General features: G+C 41.9%; 1 protein-coding gene across 4 annotated transcripts in view; it reads left to right on the forward strand.

The window, feature by feature from the left end:
• The window catches only part of PDZRN3 (PDZ domain containing ring finger 3), a 175,720-nt gene extending 151,401 nt beyond the window's left edge, over positions 1-24,319 (forward strand). For all 4 annotated transcript variants that reach the window (XM_053378173.1, XM_053378174.1, XM_053378175.1 and 1 more), the window contains 7 exons: positions 4,119-4,372; positions 7,355-7,442; positions 16,250-16,348; positions 17,387-17,449; positions 19,191-19,295; positions 20,376-20,492; positions 21,580-24,319. In XM_053378173.1, the coding sequence (XP_053234148.1) occupies positions 4,119-4,372; positions 7,355-7,442; positions 16,250-16,348; positions 17,387-17,449; positions 19,191-19,295; positions 20,376-20,492; positions 21,580-23,112 (2,259 nt within the window). In that variant the 3' untranslated portion in view covers positions 23,113-24,319. The remainder of the gene's footprint in view (positions 1-4,118; positions 4,373-7,354; positions 7,443-16,249; positions 16,349-17,386; positions 17,450-19,190; positions 19,296-20,375; positions 20,493-21,579) is intronic.
• The last annotated feature ends 468 nt before the right edge of the window (positions 24,320-24,787 follow it).

Below are 24,787 nucleotides of genomic sequence, written 5' to 3' on the forward strand. Positions count from 1 at the left end.
AAAGCTCTTGTTTATAAAAGAGAACAGAAGAATGTATTTCCTCCCCAAGCACACCACCCATGCTTTGAGTAACTAACAGAACAAGGCTTTTGATGTACCGAACAGCTTCAGATACATAGCCTGCTTCAGCCTGATGCAAATTCACTTCTCTGTGGGCATCCAGTCCATATATGGAAGCTTTATGATCAATTTGGGTTGACTGTAAAACTGAAGGAACCAGGTGTTCCTTCATACAAAGCCATTATTTGATTTTATCTGGCCATATTGACTTGAGAAGATCCAGCTTTTTTCTTTCTTTTAAAATAACAGAAGTGATCCTAAAGGTCTGGTCCACAAAACCACTTACTGCGGGGCACTCTTGTCAGATATCGTACAAGCTTAGAACAAAAATCTGCCACGAAACCTTTGGCTTAACTCATTTATTTACTTATAAAACTGTTCATAAGCTGTTTTGGGGAGCGTAGACTATCCAAGGCAGCTTATGTATCATTAAGAAAAATGCTAACTTTTAAAAGTGACAGTTTAAAAGCAGCAGCACGACAAGTATCTTAAAAAGAGGCCAGTTAAAAAATAAAACAGTAAAATAGAAATGGAATAGGTCTTTTTAATCACAGGCTTAATTAAGAAAAGGCAGCTTGAAACTAATGGGGTTTTAAGCCCCATTTAAACATTTGAAAAGTTGGGGCCATTCTCTGTCCACTTACCCAAACCTTGCATAGTTCTATACACCTCTATCATGTGTCTTCTTACTCACCTTTTCTCAAAACTAAAGAGGTGCAAATGTTGTAAACTTTCCTCATAGGGAAGTTGCTACACCCCCTTGCTCATTTGGGTTTCTCTTTTCTGAACCTTTCCCAACTCTGTAGTGAGAAGATGCATACAGTATTCCAGGTGCAGGTGCACGCTAGATTTGCACAATAGCTTTATGATATTGGAAGTTTTGTTTTAAATTCCTTTCTGTTATGAGTGGACGCTTCAAGTTCAGACATGAGGAACCTGTGACCCTCCAGACAGTGTTGGGACTCCAGCTCCCACCTTCCCCAGACATCGCTGGCCCCAATGGCCAAGGACAATGACATTTGTTGACCAACAACATCTAGGGGAGCCACAGGTTTCCCCATCACTGCTCTTGTGCTTACCATACCATCAATGTAATAAATCCCCCTTACCCCAAATTGAAGAATAAGCCAATGGCAATGGTAGTTAAGAGTGGACAATAGTTCTTGTAAGTTTATTTATATAGAGAACTTTGGGTCTTGTTTATCAACCTGACCATGTGATCCCGTGAGGTCATCAGTGACAGCTTCCACTTGAATGACCAGAACAAAGCTGGATATAAAGTAAGCCAAAGTAGGAAGCCTGTGCTTTGAACCAGATGCAGCGAGCTTGTGAATCGCCTGGCACTATGATCGTGGTTAACATCCCAGGATGGCTGCGACAGATTGTTAATTTATAATATGCAGTCACTGTGCGTGGCATTCTACAGAATTGCAGCAGAAAGGCAGGTCCTTGACCCAAGGGCCTTATAAGCCAAAGTTCAACAGGGAGTAAGGAAGACAGAAGGAGGATCTGGTTTCAGTTGAGTTGCACACATGATGGCTTAGTTTCCATAGGGGGAAAGGACTAAGGCATTGTGCCAAAGATGAGTTTGGGAAGGGATTTGACAGAAGGGAGAAGGTGGATTTCTTTTTTTCCTTACTTTTTAGAGACATTAAGCCCTTAAGGGACAGCAAGGGGGAAAGGTCGTTTGAGAAAGCATAAGGCTTTTGGAGCAGCCGAGGGTGGTTTATTTATTTGCATTCAGACATAGGTCAGCAGTGGTCAAGCATTGCAGTGGTCAGATACTGGAGGATATAGCAATGGCTTTTAAAAAAATAAACTTGGGGCAGGTTCCCATTGGTGCAAGCACTGTGCAAGGGATCCCACTTGTGCAATGGGGATTTCTACCCTTTCCCAACCCCTGAAATTGCCTCTTGGGGTGTCAGGAGAGCCCTCAGAACAGCCAGGGGAAATCATTTCCCCCAGCACATTCACCATAGCACAATGTTATATTTTACCCTAGACAATCCCTGCAAGGGGGGAGTTTCCAGTGGTAATTTGGTTTCAAAAATGGAAGGGCCTTTTCTACACTAATATTGGTGCAGGTGTTTCTCTTGTTTCAGAGATGGGGGGTACAAATTAATTTTTATCAAGTATGACAGATTGCCTGAGGCTACCTATAAGTTGCAGTGAAAATGACACAGTGGATTTCAGTTTATCCCAAAGAAGGGGGGAAACCCATGTAATGCATGCTGGACAAAAAGCATATGGAAATAATTTGGGGGAAGGAGCCTTAGATCCTTTCAAAATCAATTGGGAAAAGCTGTAGAGCCAAGAGTGTTGTGTTGACATCACTTTATCCAGATGGCTGAGCCACGTCTGAGGGTACTTAGCAGATCGTGATACTTAGCTGCTCCAGGTGAATATCTCTTCCGTGCATTTACACTAAAGATTAAGTGTGTGTATAACATCTGCAAAACAAACTGCTTTGTTATACAAAATGGACTTGAGAGACAAGATAGGTGTGGAAGAACGTTTTAGAAAATAAACTGAAAATAGGATAAGACGATATTAAAAATAAAGGAAACAGTATTTCAGTAGTTTAAACAGGCTGCTCACAAAAGATGTCAATATATTATTACAGAATATTATTAAATGATGTAGGAATAATAGTATTTTTCTTTCTACATCATTTCTCAATCCTGTGTGTCCCAGAGGCCAAACAGTACAATGGATCTATCCCTCCAGCATCAGAGACACAGCAGAGATCCAGTGCTGGAGTCAACCAGGGCCAGCCCAGCCATTGGGTGGGATGAGGCCACTGCCTCAGGCAGCTGGAAGCCCCCAAGGTGGCACCCTCGTGGTGGAGAAGCAGCTCCCATGTCGGCAGTGGCAGGACAAAGCAGTACTTATTGTTTTGTCTCAAGTGGCGAAATGAGACATGCCACCCCTGGAACCAACCTCTCTGACACACCTAGCTCTTCCAAAGCTCTGGCCCAATTGACATTGCTGCTCTTACACTGGAGGTGCCAAAAATGGGTGCCCTAGGGGCATGTCATGGCTCCCAAGGCCTCCCAGTCATCTTGACATGCCTTCACACCTGGGTTGGGGGTTTCTGAGCAGGTCTAAACCTCTCCCTCCCTTTTCTCTCTTGTTGTTTCCAATAGGAGGGAAAGCATCAAAACCATTAATTTTTTAACAGGCATGCAGACAGAAGAATGCAGGACCATTCCTTCTTCCTCACTTGAACCTCGCCAGCTCAAATCTAGCAGGGCATTGTATAAGGCAGCTAAATCACCTTTGCATTTTGCTTTACTCCAACCTCCGTACAACTGCAGCCTTAGGAAACTTTCATGCCAAGATGAAGGACCTGCAGAAGGCCTAAAGTTATGGCAGAGATTACTGTCTTGTCCAGATACCATCAGCTTACTTTCAGCAGTAGGACTTCACCTTATGGTTCTAGGCCCATTCCATTCTCTGCTCCATGGAAACTGTTTTTTATATAGTCAGTATTACAAGTAGCAGCTTAGAGGATGGGAATAACCTTAAATATTTAAAAATCCTGTGTTCAGCAGTCAGGAAATGCATTCCCAAGGTTGCGAAGGGAGTTGAAGAGTTTATTAGTGGATTCATGGATGTAGCCACTTTTGCTTCCTGTATCATGTTCTTCTTCTGTAGATCAGAGCTATAACAAAGCCCCTGTGATAATACAGTTTAAAAGTATGAGCCTTTGATGATGTGCCCAACAGTGCAATAAGAGCTTAGTCCAATATCCTGAACTTTTTCTTTTACGCCCACACTGCCCCTGAACTGATTTCAGATGGAAGTGAATCGGGCTGTGACTTTCTGAAGTTGCCAAAAGGTGGTTGCTTGTTCCGCAGAAATTTAACCACCCACTATGAACTACTACTTGCTGTTCTTTCTCATTGCTAATGCACAGCAGGTTAGAGTTAGGTGATCCAGAGCTCCAGCCTTACTTTCAAGTAGCACTTACAAAAACGAAGCTCATGTCATGAATGGTTTTACATGAAGGGAACGCTAGATAAACGAGACTCACCTTTCTTCCTCTTCCCCCACAGGTAAATGGAAAAGATTTATCTAAAGCAACCCATGACCAAGCAGTAGAAGCCTTCAAAACAGCTAAAGATCCCATCGTGGTTCAGGTCCTGAGGAGAGCGCCGCGCAGCAAAATCTTCAGCCCCTCTCATGAATGTCTCCTGGTGGATATGGGCACCCAGACTGACATCACCTTTGAACACATCATGGCTCTTACCAAGATGAGCTCACCTACCCCACCAGTTTCAGTACTGGACCCGTATCTCTTACCTGAGGAGTAAGTACCTCACTACATTAAAAGGCAGTAAACACTGAAGCAATGAAGCATTGGGGCTAGATTTCATACACTTGGGATGAAAATATACAACGACCATACACCATTATGAAGATCTAAGCTGCCATTTTCAGGAGCAAAAACATTAGAACTGAAATATCTGCAATATTTTATGCAACCATCCACTCTAATTCTGATGTTCAGTCTGTGAGTGCTATTGCCAAAGCGACATTGCCCAGACACAAGAAGCGGGGATCAGCAGACATGGGGGAACCAAGTACAAAAAAAATATATATTTAGGCAGGGGCACTCTAAGGAAGAAGGGAGGGACCCCAGTAGGACTGAGCATGCTCAATGGCCACAGAATGCTTACTGCTGGAAGGAAAACTGGAAAACTGGGATTAGGCAAATGCAGTGGCAGGGAACACTCAGCACCGCAATTTTTTCGTCTGTGTCCCACATGTTCAACCAATTTCACGAAATGGTGGAATCAGTGCAGTAACTTTGACTGTTGCGAAATTGCAGGCCCATTGGCATTGTGAATGAGAAACCAAATGAACAAGACACTTAAAAATAAAATGCTTTGAGGCTACCTGCTCACTTCTAAGTTTGCATGCGCAATTATGCCAAGTCTCTATGCCTTTAGATGAGGAGAAAAAGGCTGAGTGAACCCACAGATAAATAAAGAGTTCCTTAGAACTCTGGCCCACAGCAATGGCTTTCCAGGGTCTCCAGCAGAGAAATTTCCCAGGCCTGATGCCTTGGGTCTCCCAACTAGAAAAACCAAGGATTGGACCTGGGACCTTTTGGGCTGCAGGTCTTCCCCCTAAAATCTGGACTATGGCGTATGTGTCTGGCAGTGCTCTCTACTACCTGTTTACAGTGCTGCTGTTCAATCTTATCCGTTTTTTAATGGTGGCCATAAATTGCAGATTGCTAGGAGCCACTACATTCTCTTTCAGTGTATTAATTACCTTTTATTATAATCCTGTGGCAATGTTACACAAATAAGCTGTTCTGTAGGGCTGATCTTTCTTTAAAATGTTGTCAAGGAATTTTTAAAATCAATTTTTAATTACTGTTAATGGGAGTCTGAAACTTCTATACTATCAAGTTACACACACACACACACACACACACACACACCTTTACTTATTTGCAAGTCCACCTATACTGATAGTATAGGAATCATTTTCTCCCACAACAAATGTGGAGTGCCGTTTGTGATGGAACTCTTCCCATCTTGTTCACAGAAACTGGCAATGACATTGCTGATAGGATGGTGCATGAGTGGTAAAAAGCAACGTCCACTTTTGTGCATGCACTGGCAATGAAATAAAAGAAGGACCTTCCAATGGAGCTTTGGATAGTGTTCTTGCTTCAACATGGTTTCAGCCTAAGAATGTGGCCACTCCCCCTTGGACTCCTTCCACAGTGCTGGGAAGTGGCTGATGGGAGCTGTAGTCCAAAATATCTGTAGGGCACCCAGTTGGGGGAGGCTGATAGCAGAGTGAAGTGTCAGTAATTGTAGAGTACTGGGTAGCTTAGGCCCCCATCACATGCAGAGACTGATCCCAACTGCTTGAGACTTCTGTGAATAAATCACCCATGCAGATAGAACAGTCACATGGGACCTTCAAATCTAGTCAGTACCCTCCCACAGCATGGGATCCCACTACATGGAAGGAGAGAGAGAGAGAGAGAGAGAGAGAGAGAGAGGAGTCCCAACTCTCCCATCAATATATAAACAAGAGTCCTGGCTTCTTATGACATCGCACATCAAGATGTCATGTTGGAGCCCCTCAATCTACTTGAGAAGATGGTCCTCAACGTCTGGTATTCAGAAAGATAGAATCCTTGAACATAGATACTCGTTTTCTTTTGTTATGGTGCCTAATGAATTTACCTAGTTCTTTTTAACGTCATCTATAGCCGTCTCCATATCCAAACGAAGTGAATTCCAGATGTTAACTATATATTGCTTCTTTTTGACAACTGTGGACCTGTTGACAGTCAATTTCACTGAGTTATCATCCCAAGTTCTCATATTTTGAAAGCGGAATTAAAACCTGGTTGCCCACTTCCTCTGCATATAAATATATATCCATTTTTTAAAAAAAAAACTTACATCATTATTAAAGACAAAACATTATTTTCACAATCAGAAATCAGGCAAATGAGCATGTGCTACAAAGCTCGGGATTGGGAAGGTGATATATTGGTGCAATTTCTGTCAGAGATTAGGCACCGGGGGTCATGTTCTCATGCTATTATTGTGCAGTATCCATATTGCTTTTCTGAGGACAGCTTTTTTAAAAAAAGAAAAAAGAATAATTATTAATTAAGTTACTGTTCTTTTCTCACATGCTCACTGTGGTTCCCCTCCACCTCCGAGGCAGAGGGAATTGGAGGATGGATGTTGGCATATTTTCCTGTTCCTGAGGTGATAAGAGGGTGCGTGGAAAGGTGGTTGCTAGGGAACCAGCCTGTACGTTTCCCCCCTGAGTTTTCTCAGTGGAAGTAGTAGAAGTGTGGAGCCTGTGCTCAGGTGTAACATGGGAACCTATGACCACTACCCTGCATAATAAAATGTATGTGCTAATGCTTATTCTGCCATTCCTCTTCTTCTGGCCCTCATTTTTTCCCCTTCATGGGTCCATCATGCCACCCCCAAGCCTTACCTCCACAGCATGTTTTCATACCATCACCTGTCTTTGACAAATGTTCCCCTCTGTCTCTCTAGTGGGCCAGCTCTGCCTGGTTGGCCAATATGTTAAGGCAGCGAGACAGTTTTTTTAAAAAAATAAATATTTGTTTTCTCTGTTGTTTAATGAGCTTACGTCCTCAACACCATTGATCACCTGCAGCGCATCAGTCTTGATGTATGTGTGACATGTTAGTGATGATCTGCCATGAGGCTGGGGGAGGATTAATATGTTAATTAGAATAGGGAGTGATAACCTAAACTGTGCTTTATTTTCCCAGGCATTCATCAGGGCACGAATACTATGACCCAAATGATTATATGGGAGGCATTCATCAAGAAATGGACAGAGAGGAGCTAGAATTAGAGGTATGAGTAATAACTAGAAGCAACCATTCAACATACAAAATATTTTTATTATATTTTCATGTGCCAAGGACTGAGCAACTAGTGCTGCAATCAAATTATGAACTTATGCTACCAAAATATATTGGAAAATCTTTTTACTCTGCAATTGGCTGTACAGACAGCAGGAAATTAGTGCTTACTAATTTTAATATGTAGTTAATTATATGTTGTGTAATTAAAGGATTAGAGGTCATGTCCTCAGCTCATAATACAAGCAGCCATAGGTTTCTCCTTATCTGTTCTAGTTATACTTGTGAGACGGTGAATAATAATTTGGGGAGATAAGGTTTTTATTTATACACTTTTTACAGTTTTGCATACATGGATTTTCAAGACGCAGTATCAAAAGCGTAGTTTTATACCTATGGTAGATTTCAAAGAGAAGCTTGTAGGGTTTTGTGTGTTTTTAATTCTTGTAGAAATGTTTACATCTGAAAGAAGCATGTCTTGCCTCCATTTGTTTACAGCAAAGTGCTTCTTTCTCCTCCATGGCTTGTTATTGTTCTCTCAAAGTCCCCAGTCAAGATGCTTCCCCTGCTATCCTAGACAACATAAATTCAAATCATAAGTTTAGTAAAAAGTACAAAAGTAGAGCAATGAAATATATTTTAAAAAGACAAATAAAGAAATATCATGTGTCTCATTTAGTTTGAGCAAAATCATGGGGCTGGTCACACTCCAGAGGTCACACTTTCGCCTCATGGAATTCAAGCTTTGACTAACTTGCTGCACGGATTTTAATTAAATTTAAGAATGACTAGCTTAATCTGTCTCCAGCTTCATGATTTTGCTCAAACTGCCACCCACTAAAAGACCTCTAGCTCCCACCCTGTACACATACAGATAAACAAGGAAGGGGGAATACAAAGTCGCTTGGGCTCATCATTCTAGAAGACAATGCTGAGGTAAAGGCCGCTCCAAACCACTGTGAAAATCCCAAAGCAGGGGTCCAGATTAACTACTCGTTCCTGCTGAATTCTTACCCCACAAACCCTTACACACACAGAAGGTGGTTTTCTGAAAAGCAACAACTGCGATCCAAAGAAGTGTTTCCTTTGCCCTCCCATGCTACAGAACAGGGAACTCAACTCAGGCAGTCTGCAACCATTGCTGAAAGGAGCTGGGCAACAAACTGTTGCTGCTACCACTGCTCAAAGTGTCAGACAGGTTAAGCTGGCAGCTGTTTCCACATGTGCTCTTGCCAGCCAGTAACTATAGCACATGCAACTCAAATCATTTCACTGCATTTTATAATTTTGACATTAAGAGAGCACTTAGAATGTTAAAATAATAAAGCTGTGTAACAGTACTGGCTAAACATTTAGGAAATACTTGCAGCTTAAATAGCCGTTCTCTGAAAGCCTTTAAGAATCGTTTCAAACCTGGGAGACTGAGATCAATGGAAAGGGTCAAAGTGTAACAAACACTCGGGCAGCTTCTAGCTGTATTGTTTGCTTATTGACGGATTTGTCTTAAACAGACTGCAGACGCACTTTTTCATTGACTCGAGTCAGAATGCTGAAAAGGATGTAAAATATCAAACCACACCACCTGGACTACTCTCTCTCCATAAAATACACTCTGAATTCCAGTCCATCATCTAGGCTTTTATGGCCATCCTAACTCACAATTAATGACTTAACAGATATAGTCAACAAGTCCCCTGTGTAAATGACTATAGTTCTTGCTAGAATTCAATGAAACGCAGTAGAATTGCCTAGCAATCTGTACAGGCTGATATTAGTCACAAGAATTGAGTATCTGCCAAGAACAGGCCATTGAAGGCCTTTAAGTTCAGTATCTGAAACTGGCATCTGGTGTTACAAGGAATGCAGCCCCCAGCATATTACACAGCCTCTCTTAAAGCCCAAACCAAAAAATAATAAAAGAACAATGTCAGGGCAGCATATCAACGGTTTTCTAAATTGCATCTCTTATTCTGAAGCTTTAATTGGGCCCATATCTTATGTATACATGTGGGTACATATATGAGCCATAAAGCCGTTTAAAAATGATCAAGGAAAGAAATAAGTAACATTGCCTCTACATACTTTCTAAAGCAGCCACCACAAATACAAGTAGATTTCCATGTTGTTTCAACATACAGGGTAGGGTTGTTAAACGGTTGACTCACAGACAGTTTAGTAACCTCCTAACAGATACCATGATAACAAAAAGCAGTTAAAGTGACTGATTCTTCTAAGAGGTAGGATATCATTAAATGCATTACTGCAGATGAACCTTAGAAGATGTACCTTGTCTAGAGCATGTGTCTAGAGCACCAAACACACACAAAAATGTGAGAGCTGTAAAAGTACAGGTCAATCCATCCTTACCAGCCTGATTTTGGGAATGACTTCTCAAAACTAAATTTAGCTGAATTCAGTGGGATTTATTTGCAAAAAGTGTGCACCTAATTGTGGTTTAGCTTCATTTCAAGAAGAGTGGTGACTGATAAGCTTTTTCAGATAGCTCAGTTGGTAGAGCATGAACCTCTTCCATCTCAGAGTTTGAGTCCCATGTTGGGCAAAAGAATCCTGTATCCAAGTCTATGAGTCGAATGTAAAATGCTCAACAAAACTGGACATAGCTGACTTTCTAGGATCCTGGTTTTTACAGTTAAATCTCTGCTGACTTTAGGGAAGCCCATTGGACACAGATTTGATGTCTGTCATTAGGATTTGCTTTCTGACAAAACTGAGGGAAGCATCCAAGCTCCTTATCTTATAGCCCCACTTACTCCAGAGAATTTTATTTCCAATACAAGTACATATTTTGAAAAGACTGGCTCCGTGTTTCTAAAGTTTTAACCTGCCCCTATAACAGAAGATTGTCTGCAACATGATATAATAATCTGTTGGGCACAAATTTCCATTTGCGTATACAGAGGCTAATTTAGTATTATCTTTTATTTTGAAATCGTCGTGTTATGAATGGCCACAGGCATATAATATCATAGCACATTATGGTATTCTTGTCTCACTGTAAATGGCACTTATATTTCAGCATTCAGGTTGTTTAGCTTTCTTTATCTGCCACCAGTTGGCGTAGGGCCTGAATAATTTTATGTAATTGTCTTGCATCCATTTCAGTTTCAGAAATCTCATATCTGCACATGCTTTGGTTTTATCGGAGCTCTATATAAGAAAAGGGTAATCTACATCTCAAAAAGTTATGCTAATGCTTACTCATGACACTTATAATATGTATCCTCTTTAGATCATTCCTGACTTCTAAGACAATTAGGGTACAATCATCCTTCACAGTGGCTGCACATCCTCCTTTCGCTTCAGTGGGCCTACAACGGATCTCTGTGCATATTCTAAATTATAATTGCATAATGCACAACATTACTCTGGCGCTGTTGGTTGCTGCTGTCACATGTATTGATGTGAAGAGATGTTCAAGATCCAGATGTGAGACATCTAACTATATCTGCAGTGACTGTTCACTCAAGTCCTATTTGTGCTCCTATTAGAAGCCCACTTCTACTTGTGGCGTTTGTGCCGGTCACTATTTGTTCAAGTAGAAGTTATTATAATAGTTGTATAATTTCTTGGTCCATAATACATGGAATATCTGCACACCTTACCATGTTAACCAAAATACGTTATTACTTTTTGAGAAGCAAGTAGAGGTCCGTGAATTATACTGTGTAATGGGAATGAACACCCTAGTACTTGTAGGGTGTGCTGTTGTTTTTTGCTTAAGCAAAGTACTCTGTTCCAAAAAGTACTCTGAAAATTAAAAATGTTCTTTGCTTTGATGCTTTTAAAATTTATAGAGTTGATGTCCATAAAATCTTTTGAAGCTTTATGATTACATAAAAACTTTATTGAGGCATAGGCAGCTAGGAAACAGCTGTTCTTCTTTCTGTGTACACAAAATTACCATATCTAGGGTAGCATCAAATCCCAGTTATTTCTACTTCTAACCAGGGCTGGGGGGATAGAACCCAAGGGTAAGTCTACATCTAATTACTCATAAAAATTCAGGTACCAAACACCTGCTCTGAGGCTATTCTGAAGGGAATTTTTTACAAAGACCATTTGCCTGAGCACGGTTTCCTCAGATGTGTGTGTGTATTTCAGATATTTCTCAAGTGGCTTACCCACATACAATATATCCCAAACAGGAGATGTGGAATGAAGCGTTCTGGCTTTGAAGCATATTGAAAAGCTCAAGCTCTCTGTTGAAATACTAGAGAATGAAAAGCAAAAGCATGAAATATTAAAGCTTCTTTGAAACATAAAACATAGAACACCTTTGAAACATAAAACTTGATCTCAGTCCTAAAACATATTTCTTGATTGATCCACATGATTATGATTAGATTAGATTGAGATTGTGTTTATCGTATACTGACATTGCTCAGAATTCAAAAAAATCAGTGCAGGATTGAATTCGGTTGTTAAAATCAGTGCAATCCGTTTCAGTTATGCAAACCTAAATTTACGGTATGCATTTGAACCCCTCTCACAAAATAATGGCAGTCTGGAGGCACCCAGTGTGTTTGTAGAGTGTGGGGCTCTCTTTGGGTGAAGGACAATGGGGGAGAGTGGGCTGCTCCAGGACTAAGAGGAGTGGGACTGTTGGTAAGGCCACTTGCTTGTCTTAGTCTTCACCCAGGTATTTTGGTAAATCAGATTTTTTTTCATTTCATGTTCATCTAATTCTGCTCCAAATTCAAAAGTTATGAATTTTTCCTTAAGAAAAAAAAAGCCCAAACTTTAAAGATATCAGACACAAAAGCCTCTGCTGGACCTATTTGTCTTCTCTGCAGGGGCTGTTATGTCTGCAAATTCCATCTATTCTGTCAAAAGTAAAAAAGTTATAGCCACTTTTAAAGTTTCCCTGTAGTGAATGGGGGACAAAAGAAGTTGACTGGTGGGTGTTGAGCTGAATCATGGAGCCCCAAGGGCTGCTTTGTCTCACACTCACAATTCCTTGCTTTCATGGGAGTTCCAGACTTAAAGCTCCCCCATTCACTTATAAACATAGAATTGCAGAGATGGAAGGGACCCTGAGGGTCATCTAGCCAGACCTCCTTCAATTCAGGAGTTCAGCGGAGGGAGTACCTATGAATACACAGAATACATGAATTCTCCATTGTACTATGCACAAGTAGTTATTCTGCAGAGTCATGTTGGTGCCACAGCCCTTGCCTAAAGTTACCGGAAAATAGCTTTTTGAAGCAAGGCTTCTGCTCCTTAGAATATGTCCTTGCATATTGTAAAAACAAAGTGAGAAACTGACTGTGCCACATGGCTTCTATGGCATCCAGAGTGGCTTGCAACAATATCATATACATATACAGTGGTACCTCGGGTTAAGAACTTAATTCGTTCTGGAGGTCTGTTCTTAACCTGAAACTGTTCTTAACCTGAGGTACCACTTTAGCTAATGGGGCCTCCCACTGCCACCGTGCCGCCGGCTCACGATTTCTATTCTCATCCTGAGGTAAAGTTCTTAACCCAAGGTACTACTTCTGGGTTAGCGGAGTCTGTAACCCGAGGTGTTTGTAACCTGAGGTACCACTGTAATAGAGGAATCACTGACTTACAGGATATTTAGAGGGCAAGATTTAATGAAACCCAGAAGTGCCAACTCCTGACTTTGCCCCACCATTTATTTAATTCTTTAATTGCATTTATATTAGGGTTGCCATATTTCAAAATGTAAAAACCTGCTGAGTAGGGATTTGAACCCTGCTCTCCTAGTCTAACACTCTGTGGCCAAATCATGCCCCCCCCAGTCTTCTACAAGCAAAAGCTAAAGAGCCCCTGCCTCCCTCCCTCCAAGTAATGTTAGCTGCTTATTAAGAAGGGGTAAAAGATTTATCCTGTCCATGCTGCAGACAAGATGGTGAGTGGTGCCATTTACCAGGCACATATCGCACCCATGATCAGGGATCTGTAATTTGTTTTTGTTTTGTTTTTTAAAGGAAAAGGCAGTAACTTTCCTAAACATAAATTAGAGCCAGAGTTTACTGACTTCATTTCCATTTGCTTGATGAAACCTAAAGTACTGACCCCAGCAACTGTACTTGGCTGACATTATCTAATCTTCCTTATTGATCAGCTTCAATCCTCTTTTTTAAAAAAATAATAATGGCAGAGCCTTAGAAATATGGAAAACTTCTGCCATTATACTGATGCGTTCAACCTTTCTGTAACAAAAGAAAGCACGACGAGAGAGTGTGGAGCCATTCACAATAGTGCCTATTGATTGAAAATCATTTAAATACCATCTGAAATGTCACTGACATTTACTGCTCTGTTTTTTTCAAAACAAATTACACATGTTGACAAGTAAATAACAAGAGATTGCTTATTGTGGCAGCTGTCATCTAGACATGCCAATAAATTATTCATATTGGTGAGTTTTATTGTCTTCCCCCCGGTGAATGGCACTGTGGGTTGAAATTGAGAGATGCTCAGAGGCAAGACTATTATGTTATTAGGACTTTTAATGCATTAATACCAGGAGGAAGAAGCCAGCAATCTCTCTTTCAATCAGAACACAGGGTGTGTTTTTCCCCTTTGCCTCACAAACGTGGGAATTTTTAAATGGCTTCCAAGCTCATTATTACAGCACTGTCTGTGTACTGCCAGCTTAGTCGAATACTTAAAGCAGTTCTAAGCAGTGAGTAACCAAAGACTTGGGGTGCTAGGTATCCTGCAAAGTATTAAGCTGTCATTTTAGTCTAGTTTATCCAGAGATCCAAAGGACTATGTAAAAAAAACGTTGGTTGTTAAATGTCGCAAATTAGTAATACTGTTTTGGAAACCATGATTTCCCTTTCAATTTCCTTATTCCGAATTCCCTCATTGGGCTTTTGAAGTCAAATGTGACTGTGCAGTTGCCCACTTACATATATGTTGAATTTGATAGTGCTGTGGCCATTGTCCCCAATTCTTTAAACAACACATCTCACACCAAGTTCTGTTTAAGATCAAGGCCGGAATCCTAGCCATGTTTACCCAGGCTGTTGATGATTTGGGGAGGTGGGGAAGGGTTAGAGGGATTTTTAGGGGATAGGCATTGCTCACCCCACTTAACTATTTGCGTGATACAAGCAGCATGGGAGTTAGCAAGTTTGAAACTGTGGTGCCCACTTGGAGAAGGAGATTGCAGCATTTGTTTTTCAAAGATGAGGGATGAGATGCAAATTTCGCATGATAAGATGGGTGATACTTTTGAAGCATACAGTCGTATCTTAGTTCACAAACGCCTTTCGAGTCTGACATTTTGGCTCCTGAACGCTGCAAACCCAGAAGCAAGTGTTTGCAAACGTTCTTTGGAACTCGAATGCCTTCCACGGCTTCTGATTGAGTGCAGGAAGCTCCTGCAGCTAATCGGAAGACGTGCCTTGGTTTTCAAACGTTTTCGGAAGTCGAACAGACTGCTGGAACGCATTCTGTTCGAGAACCAAGGTACAACTGTATTTACATTTGATTGTAGAGGTCTGGAAAACTCTTCAAAGCATCCTGAGGCCTACCAAAGTACTAAACCAGTCTTCCCCAACTTCATCCTCTCCAGTTATTTTAGACTACAATTCCCATCATCCCTGACCCATAGGTCATGCTGGCAGGGGCTAATGAGAATTACAGTCCATATGGAGGGTACTAGGAAAACCACAGGCATGTCAGAATTCAGCTCATCAGTATTTGGATGGCACAATACTCATTATCTGCATTGGGTGCAGAATTTCACCACTCTGTGCTGAATTTTGACAATACAAAGGTATGACATTTAAATGGCAAAGCACGCTCAAGCTGTAGAAAGCCATTAAGCCATTTTTTATGATACTGCTGACTTTGTTACTTATGTAATTCATGAGACTAAAATTTAAGGTTGTATCCAATATTAATCCTACTTAAAGTAGACCTCCTGGAATTAATAATTGTAAATTAGTCATTCAGTTGATACAATGAATTTTGTTTGATAACACCTTATAAATTGCTCTGCTATCATTTTTGGTGAAAGGTGGTCTAGAAATCAATAACAATAACGTGTGTAGTTTATAAATTAATCTCCCCATTTCATGCAACTAAGATTAGAAAGAAACAGCTTTTGACTTTCTCACTACCTTGCTGCAGGCCACTTTTTCACAGACCATGAAACAACTTCCATCTCAAGAACAATGAAAGGTTGTAATCTGTGCCAACCTTGTTTTCTCAGTGCAACGCTAACACTAATGTTTTCACTCGCCCAGCCTTTATGTGCCTTTATGGGGATGTAGTCATGGCTAACTTTGCCTTGAAGTATTTGGATTAGAGACTGTTCCAGAATTGCATTGCACTAGTCTAGAGAATGCTAAAATGTGATTAGAGAACAAACAGCATCTCCCATTACAGAAATGCATAGATTTAGCATTTATTTATCAATCTTTATCTCTTTGCGCTAATGATGTTACTGTTCCTAGGGTGTTGGAAATGTAGGAAGACTTTGGTTCCAAAGACTCACTTGACAAATATTATAGTGGAGGCACTAAAAATGGGGGGGGGGGGGAGTGTTGCCACTTCATAAGAGATGGACCATTTTTCTTCTATATGATCAATAAGAGAGTCTTATTTCCAAAACGACTGCATATTGATAGAAGAGCCAGAATTGCCCTCTGTATTGATCATGTGTCCATAATCACTTCTAGTTCAGTAAATTAACATAGTGCAATCTTTTAAAAACAGAAACTATAATGTAAGCAAAATATTTCCACATATTAAAAAAAACCAGACATTCACCAGCATCTCATTCCTTTGCCCTAGGAAGTAGATTTGCATCGAGTGAACAGCCAGGACAAGTTTGGGCTTACAGTGTGCTACAGAACTGATGATGAAGATGATATTGGCATTTATATCAGTGAGGTGAGACCAAATATAATGCCTGCCTTTTGACTGTATTTGTGAAAAAGTCATTTCCCCCCTGTCAGTTACATTTCATGTTACTTCCAAAAGCAAGTTTTAATGTAATATCAAACAATTTTCCTACATTTCAGGCACCTATTTCTGTCCTTTTAAGATCAACATTAGAAGACCTATTCCAGATGTACCCACTTTCAGATGAGTGGCGACCAGAGAGTTGGTGGTTCCAGTCGTGAACATAGGGAACATAAGATGCTGCCTTGTATTAAATCTGACTATTGATTGGCCCATCTAGACCAGTATTGTTTACATTGACCTTTCTTAAGACTGGTAACCTCCAGATGTTGTTGGATTGTCATTGCCATAATCCCTGACTGTCTGGGGCTGGGGGGGGGCTTGTACAAAACATCTGGAGGGCACCAGGTCTACATTGACTGGCAGCTGCACTTTAGGGTTTCAGGTGGGAATCTTCCCCACCTGTACCTAGAGATGCCGGAGATGGGACCTAGGACCTCTTGCATGCAAATCATATGTTTCCTAGTAAAATAGTGCAGTGTTTCTTTCTAAGGTTGGGGAACCCTTCTTCAGCCCAAGGGTAACTTTCCCTTCAGGGCAAATTTCTGGGGGTGACATGCCTATCTGGGCAGGGCCACAGGCAAATAATGTGGGCAAAGCAATAAATGTAAATTGCATGTTTGTGCCGTAGGCTAGTTTCTTCACACTCACACACCCCTCTCTATCCTCTACCCAGGCAAGCAAGAAGAATTATTAGAGGACTCATTCTACCCAGGCAAAAACACTCAACGAGAGTCCAAAGCTGGGTGGAGGGGCATGGTTCAAGAGGGTGTGGGGCTTGGGGGCAGGTAGAAAGGCCTGGGGGCAGCATTTGAGCCCCGGGTCTGAGGTTCTCCATCCACGTCTAAGAGAAACAGGAAGGATTGTGAACTATGTGTATAGGCAATCACAGATAACATGCCAGTGGTTGGAAGTACGCAGGGAAGAAATGCTGCAAAAAGTAGCCTACTTTCTTCTCTTTTGTAGATTGATCCCAACAGCATTGCTGCGAAAGATGGTCGCATCAGAGAGGGCGATCGTATAATTCAGGTGAGTTTATGTTATATGAAATCCTATTACAGTTTCTTCAGTTATCCTATTATGTGACATTTCCAACAGATGAGCCACTGTGGTGTAGTAGTTAGTGTCTCAGACTAGAACCTGGGAGACCAGGGTTTGAATCCCCACTCTGCCATGAAACTCGCTGGGAGACCTTGGGCCAGTCACTGCCTCTCTCCCTAACCTGCCTCACAGGATTGTTGTGCAGATTAAATGAGGAGCAGGGAGAAGCATGCCAGGCACCTTGAAGTCCTTGCGGGGGGGGAGGGGGGCTAGAAATGCAGTAAGTAGAATAAAATATATAAGAAAATGTATTTCAAAAGTCCCCAGTATAAATATTCCCCCAAATAAGTCTTTTGATGAAATACCTGAAGGCCAGATGCTCGCAGTTTAGGGCAAATGCAGTCGTGTTTACTTTCATAGATCAGCCATGAAAGCCAAAGTGTTGCCTGACAGCATTATGTTTGTGAGAAACTACCAATGGGGACAGTTCAACAGTCTCTGAACACTGGCGTAATGTTATTGAATTTGCCATCATACAGCGCTTTTAGCAGGCAAAGAGATTTATCATCTTTATTTTATTCAGCCTCAAAACAGCCCTGTGAATCCCAGTTGTCACATTACTTTCTGATGCTGTAAAGTTTATGTGGCAGGAGCAGGTATTTATCTTGCCAGGGCAAAGTTTTAAATACTAGATCCTGTCCTGCCTTGGAAAAAAGCAGCACTCTCTATGTGATGAGGCACTTAAAACGAGTTGCCAATCAAAACTGTTGATTTAAAGTTACATGTTGTGCCAAATCCCTACCATGCCCCCAGCCCGTTTCATGAAAACCTTTACCCTCAGAGAAAGCAGTCTGTGGTTTTCAGCATCATCTAACTTTTTTTTTTGGGGGGGGGGTTTAGGGAATCTATTTAAAAGAAATCAAATCCTCCAGAGCACTTCAGTGCTGCATAGGAAGCCACACTCCTTCAAAAGCCTAATGAAGGCAATACTGATATAGAGTTGTATCCAACAAAGTTGTCCTGTTCGCACCTCTATCTCCCCACATCCCAGCCAAATCTGCATTGGAGGGTTGGGGGAACCTCCAGAACAGATTTGGGGTACACACAGGGAGAAGCACTTCCATTGCACAAGGAGAAGTTCTTGCATGAACAGGGTGACTTCATTGGATACAACCCCAAACATTCTCATAATAGGCATTTCAGGAAGCATGAGATGTTGAGAAGCTGGTATGAATGAATGAAGCTTTAAATTAAGACCACACACCATTTGTCCACTTCATAATGGCCACTGTACTTCCTTCCCCCACCCCAAAATAACAAGTGATCTATTTTCTAAGGTCATTTCTTTGGAAATAACTGGGCAAAAATAACTGCCACAGCATTAGTTAGAGTAGGTGCTTGGTGACCTCTTTACATAAAAAGTATCTCTGAGAGTTGGGTGTGAATCATTTCCAGTGAGTCTGAAGGGCACTGACCTTGGTCAAGGCAGGCCAGTGGCTTTATGGGTAAACTTAGAATTGAAGTCATGACTCTGACATGAGGCTTTCGTTCATTTCAGTGCAGCTGGTTCTGAAGAATACTCCATATGAGGCAAATGTGTCTAAACGCCAGATTAAAATTCTCTGCATAGAGTTGCATGTTTTTTAAAAATATAAGTGCACTTCACATATAATTTCTGAGTTCTTTCTTTTGGATTTCTATATAATGGGATTTGAATTTCTTTCTCCAGATAAATGGCATAGAGATACAGAATCGTGAAGAAGCTGTGGCACTTCTTACCAGTGAAGAAAGCAAGAACGTTTCCTTGCTCATAGCAAGGCCAGAAATTCTCCAGGTGCTGCATCTGATTATTATTAGTTATTGCTTATACAGCACCATCAATGGGCATTGTGCTTTATAGAGCATGATGCTTCCAACAGTTGAGGCTGATAGAGCTGGGTGAGTGAAGATACCGGTAGAGATGCATCAACATATGAGAGCAGAGAAGCTAGGAAGGGTGAGGCTACTGAGGGCAAGGACATGGTGCTAGAGTTGCAAGCAAACAGCACCTTCAGATAGTGTGTCCCCAGCCCAGTCTGACATGTTACTACACAGGATTCAGAATAAACTGTCTGGCATAGTGCTGATTATTGTGCAAAACTGCACACATGCGGCCTCACTATGTCCCAATCTCACTCATCCAACATTAACTAGCTGTGTGCTGCAATAGTCCAGCTGTAGACTTGACCAGAGTGATTGTTCGTGGTGGATGGGGGATTGGCATTGACCTCCCAGCAGTGAAGTTGCTGCTGCTTACTGGGAGGAAGAGTGGGAGGGGCAAGGCAGTGAGGAGGTTGGCACTGTGCAACTGGCCAGCGGGGCCAATGCAGTGCTGCTGCCAATGCATTTGCACAGCGCTAACCTCCCCACCGCTTTCCCCTCCCAAGTTCCCTCCTGGTAAGCGGCAGTGACTCTGCGCCCGGGAGGTCAGGTAAGCATTACCACCCCACCATCTGCTACTGGCGATAGCACCCATGCCTTGTACATCATGCTGTTTTTAGCAAGCCAAAATTATTGCCTGTTTTATGGTAGTGCTGCATTACTATTGCATGCATGCAGTTCCCAACGCATCTGGATTCTTTAACTCACCAACAGATCTGTTTCTAGGAATTAACGAGGGTGGAGGAAATTATTTTCCCATCACATGAAACTTCATAATGCATTGTGCTTTCTGTCAAGAACTGGAATATCCTTCTGCACTTCAGATTCACATCAGGCAAGGAAGGAAGCACAACTCGTATGCTGAGGTTGTTACAAGCTGTGCATGAAATAAGTCAGATTCCCAGAAAAGCAGTTCTTAAGTTCCCTTTATTTATTGAGTCACATCCGCATAGCAATATTCAGTGCATTTGTTTTGTATTTCTTCTCCTTGTAGCTGGATGAAGGATGGATGGATGATGACAGAAATGATTTTCTGGATGATTTACACATGGACATGCTGGAGGAACAGCACCATCAGGCAATGCAGTTTACTGCCAGCATGCTTCAGCAGGTAAATGTCATTGTACTTTGTTAGGTGAAATACCTTATTGTCAAACCAAAGTCATGCTGTTCCCTGGCTCTTATTTAAGCATTGCATTAAACATTTCTTACATATGCTGTGAGCCTTTCCTAGGATGGAAAAGAACAGCTGTCTCTGAATAAGAATAACTGACAAGAGAGCATCCTACAATTGTATAATTTCTTCACTGCACCCTCATTACTTAAGGGACTGCCCACACCTGCACTCAGTTTCTTTTTGAGCACTGTCCATTTCATTCAAGTGGTTAAGATTCTGCTTTTCCACCTGTCCCAAACATCTTACAATGTATCATTAATCCCTTTGGTCTTCCAACCCAAGCCCTTATCCTGAGTGATGGGGAAACTGTGTAAGGGCATCCACTACACACCATAGGATACTGCTGTCCACTGAGTCAGACCACTGGTCAATTTAGTTCATGGTTGTCTGCACTCACCAGTAGCAGCATTTCAGCCAAGGGACATTCTCAGCCCTAAATGGAAATGCTAGGGGTTGAAACTCGAACCTTCTGCATTCCAAGCAGGTGATCTGACACTGAGCTACAGCTTTCCACATTTCTTCAAAGAGATTTGAATTAAGGTCTTCTGATCCAACGTTCCTCAAATGCAGAAAAAATAGCAAACTCCAAGTGTTATAAATTTGTTTTATGTGTTGAATAGTGTTTCGGGTTCTTTTGAAAATCTGGTCCGAATAATAGATTCTTAAAAATTGAGGAGGAGGGGAGAATACACCCAAGATTGATCCAAAAAGTATATCACCATCTGAACTATGCATTTCCTAGGTAAAAAATGAAATTTCCACTCCTAAGTAAAACTAAAAGAAGCACCTTTCCTGCAAAAACTCATTATTAGTGTTCCTCGTGAGATGTTCCAAGTGGACCATACCTATTTCATCTATAAGGATTAGGAGTGTGTGTGTGTGTGTGTGTGTGTGTGTGTGCAATTTACAGAAGAAAATCTGTAGAAGAAAATTCTGCAAATAGGGAGAACAAAATTAGTCTGCCTATTATATTTATTTGCATTTTTTTCTTAATGAATGTACTTTTTCTTGATGACTTTAGAAGAAGAAAAATGAAGAGGATGGAGGCACCACAGATACTGCCACCATTTTATCAAACCAACACGAGAAAGACAGTGGCGTAGGGCGCACCGATGAAAGCACTCGGAACGACGAAAGCTCGGAGCAGGAGAACAATGCTGACGACCACACGACTTCCTCAAACACCCTGGGGAGCCAGAAGAAGCTGACCTACAGCCACGACACGCTGGGCAGCGGGGACATGCAGTTCAGCAACGAGTCGTTCATTTCCGCCGACTGCGCCGACGCCGACTTCCTCGGCATCCCGGTGGACGAGTGCGAGAGGTTCCGTGAGCTGCTGGAACTGAAGTGCCAAGTGAAGTCCACCAACCCGTACGGCCTGTACTACCACAACAGCACTCTGGATATGAGCAAGAGTGACCACGAGAGCGTGGACCGGGAGCTGGAGATGCTGAACGAGGAGCTGCGCAACATCGAGCTGGAGTGCCTCAACATCGTGAGGGCCCACAAGATGCAGCAGTTGAAGGAGCAGTACCGAGAGCCATGGATGCTGCACAACAGCGGCTTCCGCAACTACAACACAAGCATTGACGTCCGCCGGCATGAGCTCTCGGACATCACCGAACTCCCAGAGAAATCGGACAAGGACAGCTCCAGCGCTTACAATACAGGGGAAAGTTGCCGGAGCACGCCTCTCACCTTGGAGATCTCCCCCAACAATTCTCTGTGCAGGACAGCAGAAGATCTCAATTTGCAAGTCAGCGAAGGAGCAGAAGGGTCTCAGAAAAATTTGCTGTCTAGCCCAGAAAGTCATGAATATGGCACAGCTAAAGCTCACGCCAAAGATGCTGAGCAGCTGGAAATCAAAGAGAGGAAAGAGAGCGACGGAAGCAAAAGCCCAGCTCTGCCCCCCAAACCAGGCAGCTCCTACTTATCTCCCTATCACCACTCTCCATATAAACATGCGCACATCCCTGCCCATGCCCAGCACTACCAGAGCTACATGCAGTTGATACAGCAGAAGTCGGCGGTGGAGTACGCGCAGAGCCAAATGAGCTTACTGAGCATGTGCAAAGACTTGAACTCTTCCAACCAGAGCGAGCCCAGGATGGAATGGAAAGTCAAAGTCAGGAGCGACGGGACCCGTTACATCACCAAGAGACCCGTGCGGGACAGGTTGCTGAGAGAGCGTGCCATAAAGATCAAGGAAGAGCGCAGTGGCATGACGACGGACGACGATGCCATCAGCGAAATGAAGATGGGCCGTTACTGGAGCAAGGAGGAGCGGAAGCAGCATGTCGTGAAAGCCAAGGAGCAGAGGAAAAGGCGCGAGTTTATGATGCAGAGCAGGTTAGAGTGTTTAAAGGAACAGCAGGGGGCCGAAGAAAAGAAGGAAATGAATATCATAGAACTGAGCCACAAAAAAATGATGAAGAAAAGGAATAAAAAGATATTTGACAATTGGATGACAATCCAAGAACTGCTGACCCATGGCACAAAGTCACCCGATGGCACAAAAGTTTACAACTCCTTCCTGTCGGTGACTACTGTATAATCTCCCGGTGCCAAAGTTGTGTACATAAAACCCTACCGATGGGGTAGAGATTCCTGCCTCGTTAAATGTGGCAACGCTCCCTCTCTTTTATTGTAAATAAAAGACACGTTCATTGGCTTTATACTTCAAATACTGAACTCTGGGTGCAAAAGAGGAGAGAAAGAGTCATCCACCCAAAATCTCTTTTAAGGCAATACGGAACAGACAGACCTTATTTGGAATACCAATAGTACCTTTTTTTGTAACGTGTTACACTTTTACATAAGATGTTTTAAATAACAGGAAAAGCATATTAATCATACTTACACAGGTAATATCTTTTTAAACTATATTCATATTTTAAAAAGGTTACACATGCAGAAACTCAAAAGACAACTTCAAATATGTATTTTTAACAAAGCAGTATTTTGCAATATATCTTTGCTATTGTGCCCTTTTTCTGCACAAGTTTCTGTTTTATCAATATTTTAGCTGAACTACCAAACTCTTGATAGAATCATTTTGCAGTAATGTACACGATTTCTCAAACCAGTTGTGTCTTTGGGGTTGTGCACTCATACTGCTTCGCTTTATGGCACAGCATGCATGCCCATTTTGTGACCTACCAAGCCCGGTGCAGACCACTAGCCAGATATTGAGACCTGTCCTGTGCTCAGTAATGCACTCTGGGTGGGCTGTTTGGCGAGTTGCAAGTTGTAAAGGTCTCTGTGTTGTGACTGCTGCGAATGTCTGGGTAGCTGCAGCCCTCTTCCAGGGGGGCGAAGAGTGGTGGTAAACAGCAGAGGCAACCAACTACCACAGCAGTTTGGGAACTGAGGACAACTAGGCACTACACTAAGCGCATTATGCACACAACCCCTTAAGAGTCCTGGCTAAGAGCTACACTCTTTTATTTTCTTTCTTTGCGGTTTCTGAAGGAAGTATGTAGGTAATCACTTGAAAGAGCAGAAGCAAACTGCTGCATGGTGCAGCCCTGAAACACTTTGAAGCAAGTTTGCCAAGGCTGTGGGCCTGTTGGAAGAATGTGCATGTGTGTCCAATGTTTTTACAAGGCCGTTTTGTGTAATTTGAAATGCCCATTGTAGTAGCTGTCTGCTTTGTAGATTTGAATGTATTGAAATTGAAAGCAGTTTTCATGAAATCATGACTAGTTATAAACATTAACAAGTAAATGAAGTTAAAAAATAAATTATTGTTTTATATTTCATATCCTTTGGCTTTTTTTTAACCTTGACCACCTTTACCACAATGCCTTGTGTAAGCTGCATTGTTAGAAATTAGGTTTATCTGGCTGAACGGATTGGATTACCGAAACTGAGTTTATTTTAGGACGGGTATGGATAGCAAGCAGGCTGATGGCAGAAATTCAGGTCCTGAGGCCCCCATGCTTGGAATCACCCTTGTGGATTAGTCGGAAGAAAGGTTTTGTAATCTACATAATTGCAAAGAATGAAGCAGCCTTTTTCAGAGAACAAAACTTCAATGCTTGTCTTCATATTTTTTAAGTCCTCACACAAAGAAAGATTTTTTTAAAAGATTGATTCGCAGTTGCTGCTTTTCAGATTTCAGCACACTAAATTCCAAATGAGCCTTGCGAAAGCTTGAACAAATTAAACAATCCTATTTGCATGCTGTGCTTAAAAAAACAACAACCATCAGCTGCTGTTCACTTCTT

The sequence above is a fragment of the Podarcis raffonei genome, chromosome 2 (genome assembly GCF_027172205.1).
Source record: "Podarcis raffonei isolate rPodRaf1 chromosome 2, rPodRaf1.pri, whole genome shotgun sequence".
Lineage (NCBI taxonomy): Eukaryota > Metazoa > Chordata > Lepidosauria > Squamata > Lacertidae > Podarcis > Podarcis raffonei.